The sequence below is a fragment of the Jaculus jaculus genome, chromosome 7 (assembly GCF_020740685.1).
Source record: "Jaculus jaculus isolate mJacJac1 chromosome 7, mJacJac1.mat.Y.cur, whole genome shotgun sequence".
Taxonomy (NCBI): domain Eukaryota; kingdom Metazoa; phylum Chordata; class Mammalia; order Rodentia; family Dipodidae; genus Jaculus; species Jaculus jaculus.
In genome coordinates, this window is record NC_059108.1 from 128,061,378 (window position 1) to 128,079,741 (window position 18,364).

Sequence of the window (18,364 nt, forward strand, 5' to 3'; positions counted from 1 at the left end):
TTTAAAAATGGGTAAAATCTAGCCATAATATCAAATAGCTTATTCTCCTTAATTTGCTCCCGTTTTACTTTGTAAAGCTATCCTGCTTTGCAGCACACCTTTAGTAATGTTCTTTTTAAGTGTTTCAAAGTTATTTGACAATTTTTTTTTTGTTTTTCTGAAGCTGTCTGGTCTTACTTAAACCATTATATCAGTTGACTGTTATGGTGGAATAATAAGTAGTAGTGCCCATTGAAACACATTGACTTTGCTAGAGGTTGATTTTCGGAATGAAGAGATGAAGCATAGTCCCTTGAAATTTTTTAGGGAGATCCTTCTTTGCTGACTAAGCATTAAAAGCTGTGTACAGCCAGGTGTGTTAGTGCACGCCTGTAATTCCAGCACTCGGAAGGCAGAGGTAGGAGGAACGCTGTGAGTTTGAGGCCACCCTGAGAATGCATAGTGAATTCCAGGTCAGCCTGGGCCAGAGTGAGACCCTACCTCGAAAATTCCAGGTTGACCTGGAATTCATTATGGAGTCTCAGGGTGTCCTCGAAGTCAGCACTCCTCCTACCACTGCCTCCCGAGTGCTGGGATTAAAGGCGTGCACCACTATGCCTGGCTCAAAGAAGTGTGATGCATTTAGGAACTGTAGTTAAGTGTGCCGTGTCTGCTTTATCTTAGATACCTAATAAAGTGTTATTTTTTACTCATTTCCTGCTAAAAAAAAAAATTTAGAAATATCTTCACTTAGCTTGTCCCCATTTCCTTGAGTGGGACAAGATGTTTCCTTAGGAAAAAAATATGTGTAGATTTTCAGTGTATGAAAACGTAACCTTTATTACTTTCTGAAACAATCCTAATCAATGTGTCCAAATTGAAATGGAAAACCTAGTAGTGTCCGTGGTTGACATTTTTAAATTACAATGCTAGGGCAGGTGCAAAATAATACCAGTTTGTAGTATTAAATGTTATATCACATTTTCCTCTGATGTAGTCCTATCTTGAGATGCAGGGTATCTGAGTAATTAAAAGTTGAGGGCTGATATCGCAGTCCCTGTGCCTCCTAGGTGAGCACATGCTGCCGTGCTTCTCATACTTCACTCACCTGCATGAGGCCTCGAATCATATAATTTCCATATATGTCTGCATTTTCTCTGTCCTTTTCTGTCTTACCACTGCATACATGGGCAGAATTTTTTTTTTCGGTTTATTTACTACTTGAGCTAGGAAAATCAGTCACAAAAAAAGCCTTAGGAAAACCAGAAATTTTCTTTGATATTTGGAATCTACACAATCATACATTCTTTTTTGGTTTTTCGAGGTAGGGTCTCACTCTAGCTCAGGCTGACCTGGAATTCCCCGTGTAGTCTTAGGGTGGCCAGATACATGTGCCACCTTGTGCATCTGGCTTATGTGGGACCTGGAGAATGGAACATGGGTCCTGAGGCTTCGCAGGCACATGCCTTAACAGTTAAGCCATCTCTCCAGCTCAATCGTATATTCTTTATCGTAGTGTTGGGATGGAGATACACTCAGTGGTTAAAGGTGTTTGATTGCAAAGCCTGATGGCACAGGTTTGGTTCCCCAGGGCCTACATGAAGCTAGATGCACAAATTGGTAAACATATCTAGAGTTAATCTGCAGTGGCAAGAGGCCCTGGCATGTACCCATTCTCATTCATTCACATGCTCTCTCTCCCTTTCTCTTTCTCCTTTCAAATAATTACATTTAAATTTAAAAACTAAATACTGTCGCCTTATTTTCCCCAGTTTCTCATTGCCATAACTAGAAAATTAGCTGCCTGCCAAAACCGTATATAGAAGAAATCTGTAAAAAATAAATGCAGTGAAATTATAGAACAATCTTAAGGCTGATTAAATATTCCTTCTTTTAAATTAGGAATGTAAAGCCCATGAGCTTTCTGCAGAGAAGTATTAACACCAAACTAAAACTTCTTTTTCTTTAATGAAGAATTTTTAAATAGAGCAGAATTTTTTTAGTTTGGTACTGTTTGTGTTTACCACCCTTTAGAGAAACACATCTATATATCTTGTTAAAAAAGTGAATACATTACTTAATTTTGCAATTAATCCAGATCTCTCAAGCTTGCTATAATGCTGTAGCATTTGTATTAGTGGTTCTTATTATGTCTATTTTTCTTTCTCACCAGGACATTTTACTCATCAACCTTATTATAGAACATATGATTTGTGATACAGATCCTGAGCTTGGAGGAGCAGTCCAACTTATGGGCCTGCTTCGAACATTAGTTGACCCCGAGAACATGCTAGCCACTGCCAATGTAAGTTACAACCATTTCTCCTCTTTTTCACAGTTAGCTTGTTGCTTATTGCTGGTAGGACCCAGTGCAGTTAAAGCTTATGGAAATATTTTTTGATTTCTTAGAAAACAGAAAAGACTGAATTCCTGGGATTCTTCTACAAGCACTGTATGCATGTTCTTACCGCTCCCTTACTAGCAAATACGACTGAAGACAAGCCTAGTAAAGGTAAGATGGTACAGGTTTGTAGTTACTCTGGGTTGTTATTTTTTGTTTTTGTTTTTTGTTTTTTGGTTTTTTTTGTTTTTAAAGTTCTGAAATGCGGTGTTAAATAACAGTCTAGCTTACAACAGTGGGGAAGGGATAGATGCAGGGGCAGCAGGATAACCCTAAGATGAATTACAAGTCTCTAAAAATTGAAACCTGTATATTAAAAGAGATTTAATGGGTTTTCACGAGGTGTTTAAGTAGATGAAATTTGTTTCAAATGTGTTAATTTTTTAAATATTGTTTTATTTATTTATTTACTTGAGATAGAGGGAAAAAGACAGAGAAAGAGAAAGAAAGGGTGCACCAGGGCATACAGTGACTGCAAACAAACTCCAGATGTGTGCACCATAGGAAGATAGAGAGGGAGACCTAAACTTGTTTTTATTAAACGAGACAAAATTGTATTTATTTGAGAGCCACAGAGAAAGAGGCAGAGAGAGAATAGGCGCACCAGGGCCTCCAGCCACTGCAAACAATCTCCAGGTGCATGCGACCCCTTGAGCATCTGGCTTACGTGGGTCCCAGAGAATCGAACCGGGATCATTTGGCTTTGCCAGCAAACATGTTAAACGCTAAGCCATCTCTCCAGCCCTGGTATATTTAATTTAAACACCATTTATTTTTGTTTAACACTAGAAATCAAGTTTTTAAGATGGGTATGGTGGCTCATGCCTCTGTATAATCCCAGGTTTTGCGGTTGCTGTCGTAGGAGGATCAGCCTGGATTAGAGTGAGATCCAGGTTGTCTTGGGGTAGCCATGAGACCCTGCCTCAAAGTTGGAGGGATGGGATGGACTGATAATAGCTGGATGATAGATTTATCGGGAAGTAAGTAAATGTCTTTGAAATGTATTTTTTCTAGTGTATTTTATTCATGTAGACTAAAATGTGAGGGCCATATAAAACTTAGGACACATGTTCAACTCAGTATTTATTAAGGATTTCCCGGAAGCACTGTGTGATACTCTGTGGTCGGAGAATGAAAGGAGAGTAGACTTGTTGACTGGTGAGCAATAAAGATAGACTAGTAATCACAGCTCACTTACGGACTCACTGGTATAGTTATGGAAGCCCAAAATATACTGAAGTCAGTGGGAACAGGGAAGAGAGTAAGTACACTACAAAGCTATGATGGTGTCTGGCAGACCTCCTGTGCTCTCTCTGTCATCTCTTCAGCATGTACATAATAGTATTTTGTTTATTTTAGATGACTTTCAGACTGCGCAGTTACTGGCACTTGTATTAGAATTGTTAACGTTTTGTGTGGAGCACCATACCTACCACATAAAGAACTACATTATCAACAAGGACATCCTGCGCAGAGTGCTAGTTCTTATGGCCTCAAAGCATGCTTTCTTGGCATTGTGTAAGTGTTGCTTGCTTCTGATAGAGTTATTACCTATACTTAAGACTTTTATTGCTGAGGAAACCACTGACTATAGATACATTATTGATTATATATGTATATTATAGATTATGGCTCCTAATATGGGCTCTGCATACTGGCTGTATAGTTTCTGGAGGCAGAGTTGGGAGAATTGCCATGAGTTCAAGGCCACCCTGAGATTTCATAGTGAATTCCAGGTCAGCCTGAGCTAGAGCGAGACCCTACCTCAAAAACAAACAAAATAAGCATCCTACAGAGATCATGCATGGCCCACAAAGCCTAAAACGTATTGTGTGTACTTTGGCAGTCCTCTGGCCTCCACCTCTTGATTGCTGAGATTATAAGTGAGCCATCGTGCCTGGCTTTACACTTGTTTTTTTTAGTTTTTATTTACATGAGTGTTTGGTGCTAGGAATGAACCCAGTGCTTCAAGCATCCTCAGCATACATTTCGTTATCAAGCTATGCAGATAGCCTTTTTAACAAGATTATTCTTAGTAATATATTACATTGTTGCTTTTTTTTTAATGACCTTCATATTGCCTTAAGACCTTAGTTTATTGTAGTATAACATGTTTGCAAATTAAAACTTAATCCATACTGTTTGTGGACACACAGTAGCTGGACTTCTTAGGTAATGAGATCATATACTCTCCTTATTAGTAATTTCACAGATTAAGTTTAGGGCGTCCTATAAACTTAATAAGAGATATCTACTGCCACATTTTGACTTTTAAAGGTAAGTCTCGTGTTCTGCCTTTCTGTTGCTTAATTTATGAACTCAGCAATATGAAAATTGCATCCAATTTCATACCATACTATAATAGAAAAAGTGTGACCACCAAATAGATGTATAGAGGAGAGTTTGTAATTAAGTCATTCTTTCATGTCAGCATCTAGGGTTTGTTTTTTGTGTGGAAAAAGGGGTTTGGGACTTGAGAGAGGAGCACTGAATACATAAATAAATTTAAATATGTTTGTGTTTACAAATGTATTAAACACATACTACTATGTTACATTGATTTTAAAAAGTGTTACTCAAATTGTTTATTTCAGATCAAGGTGAGTCTTAAAATTAATACAGCTTGTTGTGAACTATACTGAGATGCATATGGAAACAATAAAAACTAATGATTCAAAATTGATTTAGCAGATAAGAAAAAATTCCCCTAAAAATGATGGGCTTATCTTGGTCATGAGAGTGTCATTGTTTATTGAATATGCAGCTGGATGTTTTGTGTGAGGAAAATGTAGTGTATTCTGTGGTAGTTAGGACATTAGAGTCTGGGGGGGGGGGACCTTTTTTTGGATCTTATTCTGGCCCAAGTTGACCTAGAATTCACTATATAGTCTCAGGCTGTTCTCAAACTCAGCTATCTTCCTACCTCTGCTTCACAAGTACTGAGATCAAGTTCAGGTCCTCTTGAGTTTTTGTTTGCAATGTTGTAAAATGAATTTCTTGTGCTCTGATAACTGTGGAGTAAAATATTACAAATACATGAAATTATATTGTTGATATGATAGTATCATCTTAAATATATTTTATTGCTATTGCTATCTCATAAACTGAGTTATTGGTTGTGAAACCTAACTCCTGTATAGTATGCCTTTCTTAGAGTTGAATGTGAACACTGTATTCTGTTTTCTTGCTGCTGTGACAAAACACCTCATAAAAGCAATTTAAGAAGAATTTATTCTAGGTTATAGTTTGAGAGGACAGTCTACAGTGGTGAGAAAATCCTGACAGGAACGTAAGGCAGCTGGTCCCATTGCATCTGCAGTTAGGAAGCAGAGATGAATTCTGGTGCTCAGCTTGCTTCTCCTTTCTAGTCAGTCCAGGACCCCGGCCCATAAAATGAGGCTGTCCACATTTAGGGTGCTAATTTTAACACAATCTAGAAACTCACACACATGCCCAAAAGTTTGTATGCTAGATGATCCTAGATCTTGTCAAATTGACAGAAGTAACCATCACAAGGATGACAGCAGTCACATTAGGGATAAGCCCTTTAAAAAGCTGGCTTTAGGGCTGGAGAGATGGCTTAGCGGTTAAGCGCTTGCCTGTGAAGCCTAAGGACCCCGGTTCGAGGCTCGGTTCCCCAGGTCCCACATTAGCCAGATGCACAAGGGGGCGCACGCGTCTGCAGTTCGTTTGCAGTGGCTGGAAGCCCTGGCGCGCCCATTCTCTCTCTCTCCCTCTGTCTTTCTCTCTATGTCTGCCGCTCTCAAATAAATAAATAAATAAATAATGAACAACAACAACAACAAAAAAAGCTGGCTTTAGGGGCTAGAGAGATGGCTTAGCCGTTAAGGCACTTGCCTGATAAGTCTAAGGACCCATGTTGGACTCTACAAAGCACAAATGTGAGGCAAGCATAAGGTCGCACATGCCCTCTAGGTGGTGAAAGTGTCTGGAGTTCTTTTGCTGTAGCTGAGGCCCTGGTGTGCAGAGGTAGGAGAACACCAAGAGTTCAAGGTCAACCGGAGTCTATATATGAATTCCAGGTCAGCCTGGGCTAGAGTGAGACCCTATCTGGGGGTGGGGGATTACAAAATAGAAACTGGCTTTACAGCTCACCACAGAAGTTTTTTTATGCAAAGGATTTTTAAGAACTAAATTTGGGCTGGCTGGAGAGGCGCCTTAGCCATTAAAGTGCTTGTCTGCAAAGCCAAAGGACCCAGATTTGATTGCTAAGGACCTATATAAGCCAGATGCACAAGATGGTGCATGCATCAGGAATTTGTTTGCAGCAGCTGGAGGCCCTGGCACACCCATTGTCTTTCTCTGTCTGCCCCCCTCCCCATAAATAAGATGTTTTTTTAAAAAAAAAATGTTAATTTTGGAAAAACAAGGTATTTGTGGTTCTGAGAAAGGTGTATAGTGGAGTGTTTTAAGGGAGAATGTTATAAATTACTCCTACTTCTGCCTCCCAAGTGCTGGGATTAAAGGCATGAGCCACCCTTGGCTGCTGCTGCTGCTGCTACTTTTTTTTTTTAACCATATGTACATAAAACAACAGACAGTGTGTATGTGCATACCAAGACCTCCTGCCACTGTAAGCAAATCCCCCAGACTAATGTGACGCTTTGTGTGTCTGGTTTTACATGTGTACTGGGAGCTTAAACCCAGGCTGTCAAAATTTGCAAGCAAATATTACTAACTGCTGAGTCATCTTCTCAGCCCCCCCCCCCCAGCATGTTGCCTTTGGTGAGGGGTGGGGGTTAAGGTAGGGTCTCATTCTAGCTCAAGTTGGCCTTGAACTCAAAATAACCCACCTACATTTGCTACCGGGATTTGTGCTGGGATTAAAGGCATGCACCACCACACTTTATCACTTTCAAGGCTGTGGCTGGGGGTATGCCTCAATGGTTAAAGGAACTTGCTTGCAATGCCTGATGACCTGGGTTCAGTTCCCCAGCCACCCATGTAAAGGAGAATGAGTATTCATTTGCAACAGCAACAAGAGTCCCTGGTACATCCATCCACAGGCATGCAAGTATGTAGATAAGACCAGGAATCTTTGTAAACTCATTCTTTACAAGGTAAATATTGGTTACATTATTAGTCTGTGTTTTTTTTTTTTTTTTTTTTTTTTTTTTTTTGCCTTTTCAAGATACTTGAATCTTGAAAAGCTGGTCATGGTGGCACAGAGGTAGGAGGATCACCTGAGTTTGAGGCCATCCTGAGACTACATAGTGAATTCCAGGTCAGCCTGGGCTAGAGTGAGACCCTAACTCAAAAAACAAATGAAGGAATGAAGGAAAGGAAATTTGAAAGATAGATTCTTAGATGAGTTTAAGGCCAGTTTGGGATATAGTTCGAACACCAGGCTGTTCTGAGCTATAGAAAATGTCACTATAAAATGAATGAAAATTTAAAAATTTTTGTTGCATAGCTGGAGGTTTAGCTCAGTGGTTAAGTGCTTGCTTAATATGCTAGTGTCTGAAGGCTTTGGGTTCAGTCTCTGACACTGGTGGGAAAGGGTTGAGGAAGGCTTTTATTTTTATTCCACAATCATTAGTTCAATATATGGCAGAGAGGCTCAAGCTTATGTGAAATCTCTTTTATAACATAAAGAATTTGATCAGGGGGCTGAAGAGATGTTTTAGTATAAAGGCACTAGCCTGCAAAGCCAAAGAACCTAGGTTTGACTTCCCTAAGACCCATGTAAAGTAGATGCACAAGGGGGTGCATGCCTCTGGAGTTAGTTTCCAGTGGCTGGAGGCCCTAGGTGCAACCATTCTCTCTCTCTCTCTCTCTCTCTCTCCCCCCCCTCCCCCCCCCTTCTTACTCTCCCTCTCAATACAAATTTTGTTTTGAAGAATGGTGTCACTCTAGCTCAAGCTGACCTGGAATTCACTCTAGTTTCAGGGTAACTCAAACTCTCAGCAATCCTCCTACGTCTGCCTCCCGGGCACTGGGATTAGAGGCATGCACCACTACACCCCAATCAAAAATATTTAAGCTGGGCATGGTGGCCCATGCCTTTAATCCCAGTGCCCGGGAGGCAGACGTAGGAGGATTGCCTTGAGTTTTGAGGCCACTCTGAGACTTCTGAGTGAATTCCAGGTCAACCTGAACTAGAGTGAGACCCTACCTTTGGGGCGGTGGGGGGGGGGGAATATATATATATATATATATATAATTTTTTTAAAGAGTTTTTTCAAGAGATACATTATTGAAGTTGAGCCCAAGAGAATTCTGACATGTTTTGATAAAGTCAGAGATGTTGTTGATACTGAAAATGCTAGCTGGGCGCGGTGGCACTTGCCAGCACTTGGGAGGCAGAGGTAGGATCACTCTGAAACTACGTAGTGAATTCCAGGTCAACCTGGATTAGAGTGAGACCCTACCTGAAAAAAGAAAATGTTACTGCTATGCTAGTGTGGCTTATCCCCCTAAAATTTTCCGTCATCTCCTATGAGTAACCTGACTTCATAGAACCCACTAATACCCTGTGGAAAACAAGTTGTCATTCAAGTAGCAAGAGAAAGTGAACTGTTTGATTCGAGCTCTTGTGGGACGTGGATAGGATGGGAATGAAGGCAGACATTTGTCTGTCTACATGGAGAATTTCATGTGTAGAAACGCCCTTTAGGGAGGAAGGGCGGCCATTTGCATACCTTGTTCTCTTCACATTACTAGCTTAAAGGCCAAGACATAGTACCTAGGAGCTGCTTGCAGACCAGAAGGGTCAGTGTGTGCTTTTGTAGGACACAAGTCTCCACAAAACCTGCAGAGTTGGAGAATCAATTTTTAGAATAAAGATAGCTCTTGTCTGAATTACTGACTGTTTATAAAATTTGACCCATCAGCACAAGCTCTTAAGTATTGATTTTAATCTTTAACAGGTGGAACTGTCTCACTAAGTTCCTTTGTCAGTTAACGACAAAATAACAAATCACTGTTTTGAAAATAAGCCCTTGTTAGGATTTGATTTACCGCACAGATGCCTCTTATTTAAATTGCCTTCATGCTTACTAAGTACTTTAAACAATAAACTGCAGTTGTTACTCTCTAGACTTCAAAACCTCTGCCCAGAGTGATTCTTTAGGAAGAAACACTCGTAAAGTTGTAATGTTAGGGCAGTTTCTAATCAACTTACCTAACTGGGCATTCACTTGTGGACCTCTTTTCTGCCAACTAAAGAAAAATTGAGCTGCTTTACTCCTCTGCCTTCCCACCCAGAAACCGTGTCAGCATGGTTGCCTGGCTACCTGCTCATGAAGGACTTGATTTATAACAAATTGGCAATTTAACGAGCCACTTCCATGATCTCCAAAGAAACCAAAATACAAACACAATATTTAATCTTGCCAACCGAAGACGATGTGACTGCATGAAGTGAGTATGCTTTTTTGAACTGTTTACAGTAAACTGGGGCATTAACTTACTGATAATTCTGTATAGTTAAAGAGGGCTTTGTTCAAGTCTAGCTTAAAATATTTGGACCTTGATGAATGGTGACTTCTCCCCCATACCTCAAGGTGCAAATATACCTGATAATCTGTAAGTTAAAGCCTAAATGTAAAAAGGAATATTAGGGAAAAAAATTAAAAAGCATACTCGCTACATTGAGAATAGAAGACCCCATTTTACTCAATATTCTCTAAATTTTTTCTAACCTATGGGAAGGCAAATTTGGGGGCATGCAGATTTTTATGGGTGAACAACCTTTTTTCTTCAACCACATATAAACTAATCTGATACAAAAATAATAAGAGTGTCCAAAATTCTTGAAGATCAAATTTCTAAACAGTGGATTGCCCTAATAAAACAATATTTTTTCTGATATAAAATTCATTTAAAAGGTATGTTGAGAGTATTTGTACCTTACATAGCTTAGCTCTTCACATGTAAGTGATATTTTGGACAGCAGTAACTAGTTATTCATAGAACTTTTCCGGCTTTCTAAGACTTGTGTTCTATAATGGCATACACTACTTTTTTTTTTTTAAAGACAGCTCACATCATAGTCCAGGCTGGCCTGGAACTCACTATGTAGTTTTAGCGCTGGCCTCAAACTAGAAAAAAATCCTCCTGCCTCAGCCTTTTGAGACTTACCATTACAGACATGAATCGCCACACTCGAGTGATATACACAACTTGTATAATACCTTTTCTTAAAATACTCCTAAAATCCTTAACAGGTTCACATTTATGAAAGTGCTAAGAGCACTGTGGGAAGATTTGCTGGTATTTGTTAGTTGATCTTATTTTGGTAAGTCTAAAATACAGAAGTATGGTATGTGATGTAAATAATAATGCCTCTGTGTTTCAGGTGCCCTTCGTTTTAAGAGAAAAATTATTGGATTAAAAGATGAGTTTTACAACCGCTACATAATGAAAAGTTTTTTGTTTGAGCCTGTAGTCAAAGCATTTCTGAACAATGGATCCCGCTACAATCTGATGAACTCTGCCATAATAGAAATGTTTGAATTTATTAGAGTGGTAGGTTCTGTATTTTTTTTTAATTTGAATTTTTGACTTAGTTGAGAAAATTGAATATTGAATGTTTATAAGAAATCCAATTCTCTCACTCTGCTTATGAATGAATACATACAAAATTTTAAAAAGGTGAGGGGCTTGACAGATAGGTTGTTTCGTGGTCAAAGGGGTTTGCTTGCCAAGCCTGAGGGCCCAGGTTCAGTTCCCCAGTATCCACATCGTGATGCATGTATCTGTAGCTCATTTGCCAGTGGCAGGAGGCCCTGGTGCATCCATGTCCATTCATTCATTTTCCCTCGTCTTCCCCTTCCCTTACTCCTTGCAAATGAATATGTACAAATTTGTTTTTTACCAAAAGAAAATTAAAAGTGCAATTCAAAGACTGGAGCAATTGCTCCGTGCTTAACTGTGCTTCCTGCATAACGAGGGCTTGCGTGCGCCGTTGACCATGAGAATTTGAATCATTGAACATAAACAGCTGGCATGCCCATGCAGATCTGTAACCCCAGTCCTGCAAGGAAGCAGAGACCCAGGATTATTAAGAAATCCTGGCTCATAGCTGTGGTGGCACATGCCTTTTTTTTAATCCCAGCACTTTGGTGGCAGAGGTAGGAGAATCACAGTGAATTCAAGGCCACCCTGAGACTTCATAGTGAATTCCAGGTCAGCCTGGGCCAGCGTGAGACCCTACCTGGGGGGGGGGGGGGGTCTAATCCTGGCTTAAATGACAGGTAGAAGAGTACTAGAGTATCACAGCCCATGGTCTGACCTCCTTGGCCAGCACAGCATGTGTACTCAACAAAAGGCAAGCGCATGGGACACCACATGGACATGCGCACGCGTACACACACACACCCCTCAAATACCTACATATATCCCAACACACATGTTCACAGACAAAAAAAGTATTATTTGAGCTAATAAACTCTCAAAATAATTATACCTCTGCAATCTATATAGAATACTTGATATATAGATATATATCTTTGTCAGGGCATTTTTTTTTCAAATTTCTTTTTTTTTAATACCAACTGCGTGATTATAAAGAATATCCCATGGCAATGCCCTTCCTCCACTTTCCCCTTTGAAACTCCTTTCTCCATCATATCCCCTTCCCCTCTCAATCAGTCTCTCTTACTTTGATGTCACGATCTTTTACTCCTGTTATGTTGGTCTTGTGTAGGTATGTCAGACTAATTTTTACAAGACAGCTAATTTTAAGAAAAAGCTGCATTTTACAGCATTCATATGTAAAATGATCTAGTGTCTTTTCACACTGGTGGTAAAATAATGCTGGGTGTGGTAACCTTTTCTTTAGCTCATTTGTGAGGCTAAAGCAGGATTGCTACAAGGTTAACACTAATTTTGGTTCTGTGGACCTTAGATAGTTAGAATTGTGGTACAACCCTAACCCTAACTAAGCCAGGCATGGTGTTGTACTCTTTTAATCCCAGCACTAAGAGACAGTTAAGAGGACTGCTTTAAGTTTGAGACCATCCTGAGACACTATAGTGAATTATAGGTTAGCCTGGGCTAGAGCAAGACCCTACGTTGGGAGCAAAAACAAAAAAAAGCACATATCATAAAACTTGGCATTTTGAGAGCATAATCTAGGGGGAGGTACTAAGGGGGCTTGTTGGTGTTTGGTTTGGTTTTTATTCTGGTGCTCAGCTCCAAACTCTGCATCTTGAGCTTGCTCACCAAGCACTTTTCCATTTTGCTAAATCTGTAACCTGAATGTTTATACTACTTACAGAGTCATCACCACTGTCTATCTCTAGAAGTGTCTTGTGGTCCACTTTATTTTTCATAGATTGATGTTTATTGGAAATACGGTCTTGCTATGTAGCCTAAGCTGATCTCTGTCCCATATACTGGGCTTACAGGTGTGCACCATCATGTCTGGCTTCTATGACATTGTAAAATATAAATGCAGGCTTAGGGAATGTGAATCAACTATGGTAGTTAACCAGTGTGTATTATTCCCACTTTTACTGATTGTATAGTAACTTTATGAAATTCAACTTTTTTGTTTGTCTTATGAATTTACTACAATAAAGCTCCTTTTAAAAATATTTTCCTGATTTATAATTCTTTCCTTAGGAAGACATAAAATCATTAACTGCTCATGTAATTGAAAATTATTGGAAAGCCCTAGAAGATGTAGATTATGTACAAACTTTTAAAGGTTTGAAATTGAGATTTGAGCAACAAAGAGAAAGGCAAGACAACCCCAAACTCGACAGGTAAATGACCACATGTTTGAATGTGTTCTTTCAGCAGTAGATTGTGTTCTTTCAGCAGTAGATTGTGTGGTAGTGGCTCTTTCTTGCTGGTTTCGTATTACGGGAAGGGGGATACAATCTTATATTTATAATTTTATATATTATAAGCACAGAAGATAGAGGAGTATACTGGCATGGTCTGCAAACACAAATACATGCCAACATGGCAGTGAGCTTCATGAGGTCAGAATGCTAATCTTAATTAGCCTTGAATTACTGCTTTTTCTTTAAAGCATTGTACATCTAAATTTGTAGATTCCTATTTATAAAAGTATGTTTAAAACTCTATAAAATAATTGCTTGTTAATTTCCAGGGGTCTGTAGTTAGATTTCCCTAAATAATATGGATATGCTTGAATGTATGGTTCAGTTACATTTGGCAAAAATGTTTCTTTATTTTCTGTGGTCCTAGAGATCAAATCCAAGACCTTATAGTTGCTAAGCTCTACCACTGAGCTACATCCCTGGGCCTCACTTTCTTCCCTTTACTTGTAGCATGCGTTCCATCCTAAGAAATCACAGATATCGACGAGATGCCCGAACTCTAGAAGATGAAGAAGAGATGTGGTTTAACACAGATGAAGATGACATGGAAGATGGAGAAGCTGTGGTATCTCCATCTGACAAAACTAAAAATGATGATGATATTATGGATCCAATAAGTAAATTCATGGAAAGGAAGAAATGTATGTTGAATAAATGACAAGAGAAATGAGGCTTGGAGAGAGAGAGTGTGTGTGTGTATGATTTTTTTGAGAGAGAGAGAGAAAAATGGGTGTGGCACTGCAAACGAACTTCAGACACATGTTCTGCCATGGGTCCTTAGGCTTCACAGGCATTCATCATAGTTGTTAAACCATCTCTCCAGCCCTTTAAAAATATATTTGCAAGGAGAGAGAGAATGAGACTGATTGTGCCAGAGCCTCTAGCCACTGCAGAAGAACTTCAGATGTGTGTATCACTTTGTGCATCTGGCCTTAAACATGGTGACTGAAAAATCATTAGGCATTGCAGGCAAGCACCTTTGCTGAGCCATCTCTCCAGCCCTATTCTTTATTTCTTGACAAAATGAATAGTATGTACTTTTAATTTATGATGACAGGTTCTAAACCTTTTGCTTTGTTAGGGCTTGGTTAAATTCCTAACTGAACGTGCAAGCTAGGTTAAGAATTTGAGTTTAATAAATAAGGAAGGATAATAGTATTTCAGGAAAGGTTGGAATGTTCAGTGTGATTCTGACAGTCATGACTTCTCCTTTAGAAGAGTCATTTGGTGAGCTTAGTTTGTGAACTGAACACCAGAGTTGTTCTACAACACTGAATGGAGCAAGCTGGTATTTGTGCTCATGTCACTTTTTTTTTTTTTTTTTTTTTTAAAAAACAATGAGTGGCAGCTCTTCCATATTCTTGTTTTCAGTGAAAGAGAGTGAGGAGAAGGAGGTGCTTCTGAAAACAAATCTTTCTGGACGGCAGAGCCCAAGTTTCAAGCTTTCTCTGTCCAGTGGGACAAAGACTAACCTCACCAGCCAGCCACCGGCAACAAACCTGCCTGGTTCCCCTGGGTCACCTGGCTCCCCAGGATCACCAGGCTCTCCTGGATCCGTTCCTAAGAGTACATCTCAGACGGCAGCTATTACCACAAAGGTATACTTACAACCCGTAGCTACCTTGATTTAAGCTTTCTCAGCTAAGACTTTGGTTCATCTTCTTCCAAAACCAGTTGAACATGTGGATTAGAAGATAAATCTTTACCATAACCACTACCTGGACTTTTATGAAAATTTCTCATGACCAATGCAAAGTGAAAATACAGTCTTGTCTTTTTTTTTTTTTTTTTTTTTTTAGTTTTTCAAGGTAGGGTCTTGCTCTAGCCCAGGCTGACCTGGAATTCATTGTGGAGTCTCAGGGTGGCCTAGAACTCATGGCAATCCTCTTACCTCCGTCTCCCAAGTGCTGGGATTAAATCTTTCCGGTTTTTTGAGGTAGGATCTCAGTCTAGCCCAGGCTGACCTGGAATTCACTCAGTATTCTCATGGTGGAACTCTCGAGATCCTCTTACCGCTGCCTCCCAGGTGCTGGGATTAAAGGTGTGTGCCACCACACCTAGCTTGGATATTTGTTATATATAAATACAGGTTAATATTCAATTGATTACTTTTCCCAATTAGAACCAAGGTAAAGATATTGTGGGGGAAAAGAAATAAGTAGGATTTATTTATTTATTTATTGTAGCTAAGAATGACCTTGTATTTCTTACCTTCCTGACTCACCTTCCCAGTGCTGGGATTCATGTGTGTATCACCATGCCCAATTTAAGCAGGATTCATTTTGTTTGTTTTTTGAGGTAGGGTCTCACTCTAGCCCAGGCTGACCTGGAATTCACTATGGAGTCTCAGGATGGCCTCCCGGGTGCTGGAATTAGAGGGGTGTGTCACCACACCCACTCTTTTCTTTTTTAAAAATCTAATGTTTTTGTTCTTTATTTAAATAATCCTTATTTCTGGACAGGGAGGCCTCGTGGGTCTCGTTGATTATCCTGATGATGATGAAGATGATGATGAAGATGAAGACAAGGAAGACACGCTACCACTGTCAAAGAAAGCAAAATTTGAGTCATCATAATGGCAACTGCATATGATCATCAGTACCTGTTGACAAAACTGGTTCTCTACCCCTCCCCCCTACAAAATCCACCACAAAGCGCAGTGGTCTCTTGTGAATGACTGACACAGATCAGCAACACTGGACTTCTGCTCATCAAGTGCCAATTTAATGGAGCAGGAGGAGGGGTACCGTGCATTTAGGGGAAGACTTAGCCTTTGAGCTCTCCAGCTTGGACCACACATTGCCCTTTTCTCAGGGAAGGAAATGGAAATAAAAAGCCAACAGGGCAGGGGTTTTGTCAGTGGAACTCTGGATTGACTGGTCAGTTGCTACAATCAGACATGCTTTCTTGGACCATGTTTGAGACTCAGAAGAATGGGCCTTTCTGCCATAGTTCTTCACTAGTAAGAATGCCAGCAGTTTCTTTGTATAAAGAGACCTGCCTTTAAAACCATACATTCTGGACATTTTAGTCAAGCTGCAACAGGTTTGGAAAACCTCTGTGGGGGAGGGGCAAAAATAAAGTATCCTCTTTTTTATCTGTTCCCTTTGCCCTTCAAACTGCAGATTTTTTTTTAAGTGGGGATTTATTCCTACTTGATTAAAGATGAGTGGAATTCTAGATGTGGTCATTTGTGTCATAATTTTTTGTTTCATCTTGTTTTTTTGATTTTTTCCCCTCCCTTGAGTGTATGCTTAGTTGTTGAGTATATATATTTGGGACCATTAAAACATTTTTTGATGTAATATAACCTAACGTGCTGGTACCTGTTTCACCATGTGTAATTTTTTGTTTTACATCACAGTTCTTAATTTGTTTAGAGTTTTATGAAAGATGGTATAGTTTTTATTGACAAAAGCAAAGGAATCTTACAACTATGTGCATACAAAAGCAATACTATTTTGTGACAAAATATTTTATATTAAAATTTACATCAGCAACTGTCTCGAGATTTCAGGGAAATAGAGTGGAATTTAAAACTTCAACAGTTTTGTTAAACCTAGAAACATGAAATTAGTATTCCAAAGAGATTCTGAAATTTCATATCTTGGAGAAATGACGGTACATTAAATCAAAATTGAGGATGATGATTTTAAAATAACATTTGACTTTTGAATAATAAAAAAAAAGTGAAGAGTAATAGAAGCTGTATTAATTGTATGTTTCTTTTCTTTCTTTCTTTTTTTTTAAACTATGCCCTTTGGAATACCAGTTTGTAGTGAGTGGTGGTTCCTAAATAAATTCCTGAGGACCATCATTGTTTGGGGGGCTGGTAATATAGTTTAGTACTAGAATGGGGTGGTTTCCATGATACCAACAACAGTATTCTAAAATTAAAAGTGAAGAAGTTAGAACTTCTTGTTGCAAGTGCAAATAAAACATGTGCGGGAAGGCCACCATGCTCAGTATCACACTTCGACTGAATGCAGAACACTATGTGTTTCTGGCTTAGCTTCTCGTGCTCATTTCCTCAGTAAGGTGATAGAAACCTTAGAGCATAATGACAAGAGATTAATGATTTTCCTGGAATACAGAACTGGCTTTCTTGGTCTTTTGACATACATAGTCAGTTAGCCTTGGCTGATGTGATCTGGCTGTGTAGATCAGATTGACATTGAAGTTGCAGTGGTCCTCCTGCCTCTGCCTTCAGAGTGCTGGCAATATAAAGATACATCAATATGCCCAGCTACTTCTGAGTCAAAATTTATGTCTATTGAAGTTAACTTATCTTGTACTTTAAGAGAATTAAAAGAATATAAGGCAATTATGTCTTCCATCATTACCTAAGTAGCTCTCAGGCAGTTCTCATTGATGAACTTGTTTGGGGGCTGGAGGGAAAGATGGTCTCACTTGAGCCCACGCTGGCATTGAATACATTGTGCCTGACTTCAGTCTGATGCTTGCTTAGAACACAGTTTTGTATTGTGAGATTGCTTTAGTAGAGACAGAAGCATCAATTTTCTTCATAAATTGTGTTACAATATTTTTTTGTTTTGTTTCTTTGAGGTTAGCACTATGTAGTCTCAGGGTGGCCTTGAACTCAGAGCGATCCTCCTACCTCTGCCTCCCAAGTGTTGGGATTAAAGGCATGCACCACCATGCCCAACTAGACACAGGCTTTTTAAATTTTTTTATTTATTTGCAAGAAGATAGAAAACAGTGCACCAGGGCTGGAGAGATGGCTTAGTGGTTAAGCGCTTGCCTGTGAAGCCTAAGTACCCTGGTTCGAGGCGCTATTCCCCAGGACCTTAAGATTGGGTGCACCATGGCTTCTTGACCCTGCAAGCAAACTCGTACACCTGTGTATCTGGCTTTATGTGGATACTGGGGGAATCAAACCTAGGCCATCAGGCTTTCAGGCAAACAACCTTAACAGCTGAGTCATCTCCAGCCCCAGCCCTGGCTTTTTGTTTTTTCAAGGTAGGGTTTCTGGTCCAGGCTGACCCAGAATTAACTGTGTAGTCTTAGTGTGGCCTCAAACTCACGGCGATCCTCCTACCTCTGCCTCCCGAGTGCTGGGATTAAAGGCGTGCCCCACCACGCCAGGCATTGCATTTAACTTTTTTCTTTATTAACAATTTATATGATTATAAAAAAATAACCCATG

General features: G+C 39.6%; 1 protein-coding gene across 2 annotated transcripts in view; it reads left to right on the forward strand.

The window, feature by feature from the left end:
* Positions 1-16,697, forward strand: part of Ppp4r3a (protein phosphatase 4 regulatory subunit 3A) — a 45,098-nt gene extending 28,401 nt beyond the window's left edge. For both annotated transcript variants that reach the window (XM_004649336.3, XM_004649337.3), the window contains exons 8-15: positions 2,153-2,284; positions 2,389-2,491; positions 3,740-3,898; positions 10,701-10,870; positions 12,971-13,113; positions 13,648-13,838; positions 14,569-14,795; positions 15,660-16,697. In XM_004649336.3, the coding sequence (XP_004649393.1) occupies positions 2,153-2,284; positions 2,389-2,491; positions 3,740-3,898; positions 10,701-10,870; positions 12,971-13,113; positions 13,648-13,838; positions 14,569-14,795; positions 15,660-15,773 (1,239 nt within the window). In that variant the 3' untranslated portion in view covers positions 15,774-16,697. The remainder of the gene's footprint in view (positions 1-2,152; positions 2,285-2,388; positions 2,492-3,739; positions 3,899-10,700; positions 10,871-12,970; positions 13,114-13,647; positions 13,839-14,568; positions 14,796-15,659) is intronic.
* The last annotated feature ends 1,667 nt before the right edge of the window (positions 16,698-18,364 follow it).